The sequence below is a fragment of the Mesoplodon bidens genome (genome assembly GCF_964165515.1).
Source record: "Mesoplodon bidens genome assembly, chromosome: Y".
Taxonomy (NCBI): Eukaryota; Metazoa; Chordata; class Mammalia; order Artiodactyla; family Ziphiidae; genus Mesoplodon; species Mesoplodon bidens.
The window spans coordinates 53,008,676-53,019,319 of record NC_138180.1 but is presented as its reverse complement, the minus strand read 5'-3'; the positions used below and the strand labels follow the sequence as shown (position 1 = coordinate 53,019,319).

General features: G+C 65.5%; 1 protein-coding gene across 1 annotated transcript; it reads left to right on the top strand.

The window, feature by feature from the left end:
* Positions 1 to 390: 390 nt before the first annotated feature.
* On the top strand, positions 391 to 9,807 carry LOC308609634 (A-kinase anchor protein 17A-like). Its single transcript, XM_081223375.1, has 5 exons — positions 391 to 600; positions 2,216 to 2,993; positions 3,634 to 3,782; positions 6,680 to 6,920; positions 7,890 to 9,807. The coding sequence occupies exons 2-5, from the start codon at positions 2,232 to 2,234 to the stop codon at positions 8,841 to 8,843; spliced, it is 2,106 nt and encodes a 701-aa protein (XP_081079501.1). The 5' UTR covers positions 391 to 600; positions 2,216 to 2,231; the 3' UTR covers positions 8,844 to 9,807.
* Positions 9,808 to 10,644: the final 837 nt, after the last annotated feature.

Sequence of the window (10,644 nt, the reverse complement as noted above, 5' to 3'; positions counted from 1 at the left end):
TTGTATTACATATGTAGATGTAATTACCTTATAATAACGCTATGCAACGAATCAATTCCTATAATAAATAATTAATCAATATGTAATTAGGTAATAGTTTATAATGAAATTATATTACATATTATGTGCGATGCATAATTATAATAGTAATCTAGACCCAAACACCTGGTCCCGGTCCTAAGGCAGGTGGCCTCACACTCCTGCCCCAGGTGTCGCCTCCGCCTGGACCTGAACACAAGTAGCGGCCTGGGGGCGGGGTGGGCTCGCGCATGAGCAGTGCAAAGCCCGGTGGGGGAGGGGAGGCCCCGGCCGGCACCACCCCGTCGTCTCCGGAAGTCCCGCCTCTGGGGGCGGGACCAGGGCCTGGAGGAGAAACAGGGAGCCGCCGCGCGGCCGCTTCCGCGGGCGCCGGCGCCGGAAGCGGAGATGCGTCACAGGGGCGGACGGCGGCGGTGGCGGCGGCGGGTCGTGTTGGGGGTGCCTCCGGTGGACGGTCGCGACGCCGGGCGGGGAGGCCGCGCCTGCCAGGGTCGTCGGGGGCCCGCGGAGAGCTGGGGCCAGGGCGGCGGCGGCCTGGGACGCAGGCGGAACCCCGCACCGGTGAGCGCCGTCCGCAGCCGCCTCCGCCCGCGAGCCGGGCGGGGGTCTGGGGGCGGGGACCCTGTGGCCGTGGTATCAGAGGGCCGGGGTCTGCGGGGCTCTCGGGAACGGGGGCCCAGAGGTGGGGGACCCAGAGGTTGGGAGTCTGCGGGCGGCCTGGGGTCGTAGGCCTGGGGACGTGGAGTCGGGGAATCGAGGGCCGAGGTCTGTGAGGAGCCGGGGTGGGGGACCTGGGGTGACGAGGTAGCAGGGGCCGAGGTCTGCGGGGATCTTGGGGTCGAGGACACCGGGGGCTGGGAGAGGAGCCAAAGGCGTCCGGGGAGACGGGGGTTCCTAGGAGGCCACTGGTATCGGGAGGGGGGCGCGGGGGGGAGGGCAGGGCCGGTGCCAGAGACGGAAGGAGGCGGGGCCGGGGGCTGGGGGTTCCGAGGTTAATGGGGTTGGCGGGCGTTACCGGGACAACAGGCAGCAGCCCGGGACAGGGAAGGCGGGAACTGGGGATCGGGGGGTGGGACAGTTGCAGGGGCTGGAGGTACTGGGCACCGCGTAGGGGCAGCTGCGGGTATCAGGGCAGCGCAGGGGCTGGGGGTCGCGCCCAGGATGCAGGAGAAGCCAGGCGACCTGGGAAGCTGGGAGTACCAGGGCTCCCGCCAGGCAGGCGAGGGATGGGGACGGGTGTCCGGGGCTCTGGTTCGGGCCCTCCCTGCGGCCTTTGGGGTCCTGTGGAGCGGGGAGTCACAGGTCTCAGCCCAGGCCAGAGCCCCTCTGCGGTTCCCCTGACCCTGCCACGTGGCTCTTTGCTCCAGCTGGGACGCCCGAACCCCTGGGGTTCCTTCTGGATCTGGGGAGGGAGCTCCGAGAGCTAGCGGGTGGGCGGGCAGACCGGCTGAGGCTGCCACCTGTAGGGCTTGGTGTTCGTGGGTCAGGCTCAGCGCTGCTTCGGCCTGGCTTTCTGGAAGCAGGCACTTGTCCCACCAGGAGGGAAGAGCTGGGGGAGGAGGGGCTCCCCCCTCCCCCCCGGTTTCCGAAAGGCCCTGTCACTTTTATGCTTTATCTGGGCACAGAGAGGGTGCCTCTGCCCCCAGTGGGGAAATTGAAGTCGATGGCCCTTGGCTGTTTTTTTCAGCTTGAAACTTCCTTCCTGTTTCTTTCATGGAAACACAGGGCCACCTCCTCCACAGGCCCTCCCAGATGCCTGTCCTGGGCCGTCCCTTCCCTCCCCCGTGAGGTGTCTGCACCCTCTGGTGGAGGTGGCGGGTGGAGCCGGCCTGGCCCGCGTACGCTGGGGGCAGCGACCGACCCCGCCGAGCTGGGCTCCTGCTGCCCTGGCCCCGGGAGAGCTGCCTCTGGGTACTGGGGGCAGGTCAGCGCTGCTGAAGGAGTCGGGCTGCCAACTGTGCCTGAACGTTTTGTCGGCCCATTTTCTCCCTTTAGTGTAATCTCATTAAAAGCACCAACGTCTCAGGGGCTGAGGGCCTTTCCCTACGTAGAGGCCCGTGTGCCCGACGTACAGAGAGCAGACTTGCCTCCCTGCCCTGGGCCCGCGGTACCGGCCAGCCTGGGACACCTTGCCCCGGTACCCGGCCCTGACCCCTCGCGCGCGCGTGTTTTTCAGGCCCGAGGTCCCGGCTATGGCTGCGGCTACCATCGTGCATGACACGTCCGAGGCGGTGGAGCTGTGCCCTCCCTACGGCCTGTACCTGAAGCCCATCACGAAGATGACCATCAGCGTGGCGCTCCCGCAGCTGAAGCAGCCGGGGAAGTCCATCTCCAACTGGGAGGTGATGGAGCGCCTGAAGGGCATGGTGCACAACCACCAGTTCTCCACGCTGCGCATCTCCAAGAGCACCATGGACTTCATCCGCTTCGAGGGCGAGGTGGAGAACAAGAGCCTGGTCAGGTCCTTCCTGGCTTGCCTGGACGGCAAGACCATCAAGCTCAGCGGCTTCTCCGACATCCTCAAGGTGCGCGCCGCCGAGTTCAAGATCGACTTCCCCACCCGCCACGACTGGGACTCCTTCTTCCGGGACGCCAAGGACATGAACGAGACGCTGCCGGGCGAGCGGCCCGACACCATCCACCTGGAGGGGCTGCCCTGCAAGTGGTTCGCCCTGAAGGAGTCGGGCTCCGAGAAGCCCAGCGAGGAGGTGCTGGTCCGGGTGTTTGAGCGCTTCGGGGAGATCCGCAACGTGGACATCCCCATGCTGGACCCCTACCGCGAGGAGATGACGGGCCGCAACTTCCACACCTTCAGCTTTGGGGGCCACCTGAACTTCGAGGCCTACGTGCAGTACCGCGAGTACGCGGGCTTCATTCAGGCCATGAGCGCGCTGCGCGGCATGAAGCTCATGTACAAGGGCGAGGACGGCAAGGCCGTGGCCTGCAACATCAAGGTGCGGGAGGGGCCCCGTGGAGGAGGTCCTGCGGGACGGCAGCCGCGGGCGGGCGGGGAGCGGGCGGCCCCCGTGCTTCTCTCCCAGAACCTGCGTCTTCAGGGGGCGCGAGGGAGCTGCACGCCTTCCCGTGGCTGCGAGGGTGACGGTCGGGCACGCTCTGGAAGGGGCTCCAACCGGGCCCGGCCGGCACACCGCCGGCCCCCAAACGTCCCTTGAAACGAGGCGACGGTTCTTTTACGGCCGCGCACTGTGCCCCGTTCCCCCTGGGCGGGGGAGGCGCGGCAGCCGGCCTCGGGGCCCTGTGGCAGGAGGGGAGAGGGGCGCGGGGCGCGTTTCCTGCCGGTACCAGGGCAGGGCGTCGGGCCTCCGGGTACGCTCGTGCTCCCGGCGGAAGCGGGGCTACACGGGTGCGGCGGTGTCCCTGTGGTTCGTGGTCCCCTTCCCCTCTCGGGAGGAGTCGCGTCCTGAGCGCTGACCGTGAGGCTCGGGGCCCGCGGCCACTCAGGGGAGGGCGTCCCGGGAGCCCCTTCCCTGCGCTGAGTCTGGGGGAGCCGGCCTCGCGCGGGCGGGGCTGTCGCCGTCTGGGAGGCTCTCCGGTCGCCCGCCCCGCCCCAACCTGCCCGTTCTCCCTCTGAAGGTTTCTTTCGATTCGACCAAACACTTGAGCGACGCCTCCATCAAGAAACGGCAGCTCGAGCGGCAGAAACTTCAGGAGCTGGAGCAGCAGCGGGAGGAGCAGAAGCGCCGGGAGAAGGAGGCGGAGGAGAGGCAGAGAGCCGAGGAGAGGTGCGTGCGGCCCGGGCCGGGCCTCGGGGCTTCCGCCTGGGCCCCGTGCGCGCCCCCGTGTGCTCATGTGCAGGCGGCGGCGGCGCCCACGCCCCTCCCGCGTGGCCCCTGCCCGGTGCCCCGGACCCGCCTTCCCCTCCGAGCCTCCCTCGGTGCCATGCGCGTCTCCTGCTGACACAGGCACGGAGTCTTGGCTGTTTTGCAGGTTTTGCGTTCAGGCTGAAGCTGCTTTTAAGTGAAGTAGAGAACTGATGACGTGGGCGGGTTTTAACAGAAACGCCTCATTTAGGAGGTCTGTAAAGTAACTGAGGCTCACGTGTCTAAAGGCAAACTCGGGGGACGACCTTTCCCCCTTTTATCTTTTGCTTTGTGAGTTATAAAAGCAACCTGACCAACGATACTACCTGGATTTTGGAAAACAAGGAGAGGTTCTTCTTGGTCCATCACGGCTGCTGTGCGCTTCGTGTTTTGTGTGTGTGTGTGTGTGTGTGTGTGTGTGTGTGTGTGTGTGTGTGTGTGTGTGTGTGTGTGTGTGTGTGTGTGTGTGTGTGTGTGTGTGAGAGAGAGAGAGAGAGAGAGAGAGAGAGAGAGAGAGAGAGAGAGAGAGAGAGAGAGAGAGAGAGAGAAGGTGTCGTGTGTTCTGCAGTGGTGTTCAGTCTTAGGCATTCGTGATCTGGGCAGTTCATTGCTCACTAGTCTGTGGACCTGTTGGCTGAATTGACTTCCCTGGGTTCCTGTTTTGTTTTCCCTTCACCGAGAGCACTAACACAGATGCGGAGATGTCTCGGCGGGTAGCAGTTCCTTTGTCTGCACCGGAACCCAGTTCCAGGCTAGTGGGTCCAGACGCCGCCGCTGTTCTCTGCTCAGCCCCACGTGGCTCCCGCGGGGAGGCGGGGATGGCTGGGCTGCGGACGAGGGTGTGGCCGTTGGTCGGGGGCCAGGAGCCCCGGAGTGAGGCCGTCGGTGCAGAGAGAGGAACGGGCGTCCGGGGAAGTGTAGGCTTTGCTCGCTGCGTGGCTGCCCTCAGGAGGCGGCCCTTGGCGGGGACGGTTTGGATCGTGCAGTGAAGCGGGCCGCAGCGTCAGCATGGCCCCCTCAGGCAGAACCGGGAAGCACGAGTGGCGTGCGGACCACCCACCCGCCCTTGTCCCAAACGGGCTTTGTCCTCTCTCTTCCAAGTGGACCGTGACCACAAACCCCCGAGCTGGGGGGCGTAGAAGTTACCCCACGGCCTTCCTTCTTGAAAGCAGCTCTGAGGTCTCGTTAAAGGCAATTTGCTTGACCTTCATGGCAGGAAAAGCGGGTGGGGAAACGGGACTGACAGTGGTCTTGGAGGACAGAGAGCAGGTTACGTCCTGGTGAGGACCCGGCTTCTCAGCCCCAGGGCGGCGCCTCGGCTGTGGCCGCGGAGGGTGGCAGGGCTGGCCTGGGACGAGCGGTGGGCCCGGGAGGCGCCCAGGGTGCGCTCTGGTGGGCAGGGCTGTGGGGCGGAGCCTGCGGGCCGGGCCGGGCACCTCGGCGTCTATGCCCGATCCCGGGCGGGCGTCTCTGGGTCCTTTGGTGTTCATAGGAACAGAGTGCAGCCGGCCAGTAGCGGTCGCGTTCCTGGTCGTGGCACGTCGTGGGCCATGAGCTCCACGGTTGAGAGCTGTGGTCACTTGAGGCCCGTGAGGCCGCTACGACCCGCAGCTCTTGACGCACACCTGCTGCGGGAGGCCTTCAGGTGTGTGTGGCCTCCTGGCCACCGGCACCCTCGGGCTGTCCTGCTTCCCCGCGTTAGCCCGGCGTCGGGGCCCAGCCCGCCCCCCTCCGCCGTGTCCGGGTGAGCTTGGGCCCTCCCGCCTCCTCGTCCGGGCCTGGCGCCCGGGGAGTGATGTCGGCTCTTCTGCAGACGGGCTGCCTCCTGGCCTCAGGGGTCTCTTCTGTGTCTGGTCCTGCCCAGAGCGACCTCGCCTCCGTGCTGTGCCGGCAACACGGGCAACTCAGCGAACTTAAAAGCTCGAGGGAGATGCGGGGGTGCCAGGTGGACACATCCATTGGTCTTCACCTTCCCTGGGGGTCTGGAGCCGTCCTGCTCTCGGTGGCATCCTCATTTCCGAACGAGGAAGGGTGTTGTTAGGGTCTAGGCTGGCGGGTGTGGTGCGGGGGTGTTTATGGAACAGTCGCTGTCTCCAGGGAGTGTGTACGCAGTGATCTCGCAGGGTTTCCCCAGGCAGTGCGTGCTCTCGGGACCCCTTGATCGGGGGACACCCCAGGGCAGAGCGGGTCGGGTTTGCGTCCCCGTGCCTTTGTCGTTTCTACCACTTCCTATGAAAGGCCATGCGGTACAGTCTCTCGTGTTTGGTCTTGCCCTTAACTCGCTGCTTCCGGAACGTTCCTGCGGCCGTGTACGTTGCCGATTTCCTTCCGCTCAGGGCCCGCGGGTGCCCGGGGTGTGAAAGCCCGTTCCAGGTGTCTCCGCTGCCACTGGGGCTGGGACCGGTCCAGCACGCTGGCTCTGCGCTCGGGGTGTGTGCGGCCAGCGGAGGGGCCTCGTCTCCCCGCGCCCCGCGCCGCTGCCGCAGCCCTTTCCCCACCCGTCCGTCGTTGGCCCTCCGCCAGCCGGGTGCCTTTTGTTCAAAACTCAGCGGCCACCGCGTCCTCCCTGGCCATCCGTCCCTTTCTTCACGATTCCGGGCTGGGGTCGCGCTCAGCGAGACTCTCCCGCGGATGACGCCGGAAACTCTCAGCCCCTGAGCCCCGCGCTCCTCGGGGTCCCCGGATGCGACTGAGGTTTCTCCGGGGATGAAGCGCTGCGATGCCGAGCCCCGCGGCTGCCACCCCGGCGCCCTGTGGCCGGCGCACCCTCGCACATGCAGCCCGCGGCCTCACGGAGCCCGTGTGTCTCGCTCGCGCAGGAAGCAGAAGGAGCTGGAGGAGCAGGAGCGCGAGAGGAGGCGGGAGGAGAAGCTGCGCAGGCGGGAGCAGAGGCAGCGGGAGCGGGAGCTGCGGCGCGGCCAGCGGAAGCTGGAGAGGCTGCAGGCAGAGGAGCAGCGGAAGCTGCAGGAGAAGATCCGGCTGGAGGAGCGCAAGCTGCTGCTGGCGCAGCGCAACCTGCAGTCCATCCGGCTCATCGCCGAGCTGCTGAGCCGCGCCAAGGTACCACCTGCCGCGCCTGCGGGACGCGGTGCCCCGGCCCGGGGGTGGGGCTCGTTGCGCTGGACGACACTTGTGGCGTCCCCGGGTCATCGCTCCAGATCCGGGCCCTGCGCTGAGGGAGCCCGCGGAGCTGTGGGTCGGCCTCCCCGCGTCCAGGCCTTGCAAGGGCCGGCCTGACGCGGCGGGGAGGGGGGGTCGGCAGAGCCCGCCGAGGGCCGCCCGCCCACCCCCAGGACTCACTGGGGCCGTGCTGCTCAGGCCCCGTCAGGTCAGCCGCCCTGGGCCGGGGCCGGCCGGGGGTCGGGGCGGAGGCCGGAAGATGCGCGGTCCTCGCCGTGGCCCCGGGAAGCCAGGCGCCCGGAGCCGGGCCGCGCCCCCTCAGTCCGCAGCTGCAGAGCTGACAGGTCTCAGCTGCGCTGTGCGGACGGCCTTCCTGGTTCCCCCACCTGCTCCTCCTGGACGCCAGGCCGGTAACTGCCGCGAGCCGGGCCGGGGGCGTGGACGGACCCTGCTGGGCGCGCCTGGTGCTCAGGCGGGCCGCGGAGTCAGGCGCGGGGCGACCCTAACCTGTTGTCTGGTTACAGTTGTGATCAGTCCGCGGGAAGGAGCGTGGCGGGCGCGCTGAGACCTGTGGCAGCGTGTTCTTGTTTCATGGTGAATATTGAAGACCCTGAGCAGGCCCGGCCCCGCGCCTCCGCGCCGTAATCTCAGCTCCCCGTGGCCGGCGACCTTCGCACCGACAGCAGGCGCAGAAGGCCCGCCCCGGGGCTGCGGCGAGGAGCTTTGCCAGGGCTTTCCTCCGCCGGCTGGGCAGGACGCCTGGGCGCGGGCAGGTGGGGCGGGCCGGGCTCTAGCCGCCCGCCCGCCCGCCCGCAGGGTCCCCCTGGCCGGCGTCTGCAGAGCCGCGCGCCGCGGAGCGTCCATGCGGGTTCAGAGCCCAGCTCAGGCGCGGCCCCCTCTGTCCCGCAGGCTGTGAAGCTGCGGCAGCAGGAGCAGCGGGAGGAGACGCTGCGGCTGCAGCAACAGGAGGAGCGCCGGCGGCTGCAGGAGGCGGAGCTGCGGCGAGTGGAGGAGGAGAAGGAGCGCGCGCTGGGCCTGCAGCGCCGGGAGCGCGAGCTGCGGGAGCGCCTGCTCAGTATCCTGCTCAGCAAGAAGGCGGACGGCGCCCGCGCACCCGCGGGCCTGGGCGCCACGCACGCGCACCTGCTGCAGCCGGTGCTGGACATCCTGCACACCGTGTCGGCCGGCTGCGCGGGCGCCGCCCCGCCCACACCCGGCGCCCCCTGCGAGGCCCCGCCCCGGCCACCGGCTGCCGGCCCCGCCCAGAACGTGAACGGCGGCAGCGCAGCTGCGGACGAGGCCCCGAGCAAGGAGGGGCAGGATCCTCGCCGGGTCGCCCCCAACGACGTCCCGTCCGAGAAGAGGTGCCCCGGCGTCCTCGCCTGCATCCCCGACAACAACCAGCAGCCCAAGGCCGCGCCCGCCACCTGCGAGCAGAGCGCGCCCAGGAAGGACGCTCGCTCCGAGCAAGACAAGTGCAACCGTGAGCCCAGCGGGGGCCGCGGCCGGGCCAGCGGGGACCGGGGCAGCGACGACAGGCCCAAGCGGGAGCGCAGCCGGCCGCGGCGGGCGGGCAGCCGGGAGGACGCGAGGCCGCACAAGGAGGGGCGGCCGCACAGGAAGCGCTCGCACCAGGACGGCAGCCCCCGCCGGCGCAGCGCCAGCCCCGAGCGCGAGCGCGAGCACGAGCACGAGCACGGCCGGTCGCGGAGGTCCCACAGCAGAGACCGGCACGGCCGGCGGGAGAGGAGCCGGGACCGGGACCGCAGGGGCAGCTCGGGCCGGAAGCGCAGCCGCCACCGACGCAGCGAGAGGTCGCGCTCGGGCTCCCCCAGCCGGCACCGCAGCACCTGGAACAGGTAATGCACGGAGGGCCCATGCAGCCATCCCGGAGGACCAGGACGGGGGGGCGCACGTCCTGCTGCTGCTCGCTGCCCCCACGCCCCCCACGCCCCAGCACACCCAGGGAGTCCCCTGGTGAGGAAGGCACTGTCTCCAGCCTCCTTTTCTTCGTGGCCGTGGGTCTAGTTCAGAGGCATTGTCCCTGGTTACGAGCTTTCGTTTCCCTTAAAACTGTTGATCCAATAGCTTTAATGTCAGTAGTCCTCTCTGAATCAGGAGGAGCACGTAGGCCACCAGCCGTGAGAATTGCAGACCGCCCCACCCCGGGCACACAGGCTGGCAGCGCCGAATCCCTGCATCTGCTTGGAGACGCCTATCGTACTCACTTCACGGGAGCCGCCTGTCGCGTCACGGGGACGGACTGTCCGGTGTCGCGGCCACAGCCCCACGGGGCATGGAAAAGAGGAAGCTTCGCCCTGCGGGTGTTTTTCTATTTTTTGTTTTTTTCCCTCTTTTGTAAGTTTAACGGATTGGGAACAAAGTTTGGGTGGGATGCTGAAGGAAAATGGCTCTGGTGCATTTAAGTCATCGTTGGGGAAGCTGTAGGTTCTGCAATGTGGAAACTCAGACGTGCCGTCTTTGTAGGTGTGGGCAGGTGCAGAAGTGGTACAGAGGGTCCCAGACACTCACTTTTCTACAAATTCAAGTAATTCAGCGTAAAAAAAAAAAAAAAGTTGATTAAAATTAGTTTTGGTTCCTAGTCAAGGTTAGCCTGTGTGGTTTTTTTAAGAAACCGTTTTGCTAAATTATTTTTACTTGGAACGTTTCAGATTTAATGCTGCAAACATGTTAAATTTTATAATCGTTGGCTTCTCTGAGTGAAGCTCAGAAATACTTAAAAAATAGCTGTATCGTCCGCCTTAGGAGAGATGGTGTTTATTCCAGTTTGCATTTTTATGGTGAAATAAAATCCTTTTCCAATGAACTAATGTTTCCCATACTTACGTGTTTTCTCGTTTTTAAGTTCTTTGGTCTACCTCACTGACCTGAGCGTAATTTGGCATATCTGAAATCGCTGATTTCTAAAGATTGATTTCACATGCTGTGACTATTGTACAATAGCCCCCTGGAGGAGAACAGGCGTCCCTCTGTCTGTCTGTGTTTAAGTCAGACCCGGGTCTTCTCAGCACGTGGAGGGCAGTTACGTGCCTTTTCCACCCTAGTCACATCATCGTCAGAATCTCAGGTCAGCACAACAGACTTGCACTTTCCTTCTCTGCGCTGACATTGGTCTGGTCTGTCACCAGCCGAGGTGTGGGCGCAGGACATGCTCAGATGCTCAGTGATTGGAGATGCCTCTCGGAGATGCACATGGGCAGCTGTGTCAGGATTCCTGCAGCCTGGCATTGAGTGTTTTTTGCCCCATCAGCAGCTCTGAGAAAGTCGGGGGACTGGGTGTCACTCTGGGTGCCCAGGATATGTTGTTGGATGAGACAGGCCCCCTGAAACATGGGGATCTTGAAGGAGCAGGTACGGGACTGAGGAGCAGGCCACGTGGCATCTCGTGTGTATGTAGGGGAGGTCTCTGAAGTCAAGGGAGGTCTCCGTGAGGTCAGAGGAGGTTTCTCTGAAGTGAGGGAGAGTCAGATCAGCAGACCTCTCTGAGGTCGGGGGAGGTATCGCTGTGGACGAGAGTCAGGCATCTGAATTCTAAACCTGTTCCACTGATCATGCGTATTCCACCTCCAAAACCACTGAGCTACGCAGCAGAAGGCAGAGGTGTAATAAATGCTGCCCAGGCCAATCCTCCCTTACCGACTGG

Coding starts and splice junctions, on each gene's coding strand:
- LOC308609634 (XM_081223375.1), top strand. CDS start 2,232: ATGGCTGCGGCTACCATCGTGCATGACACGTCCGAGGCGGTGGAGCTG. Junction 2,994..3,633: donor CCGTGGCCTGCAACATCAAG/GTGCGGGAGGGG, acceptor CTCCCTCTGAAG/GTTTCTTTCGATTCGACCAA. Junction 3,783..6,679: donor AGGCAGAGAGCCGAGGAGAG/GTGCGTGCGGCC, acceptor TCGCTCGCGCAG/GAAGCAGAAGGAGCTGGAGG.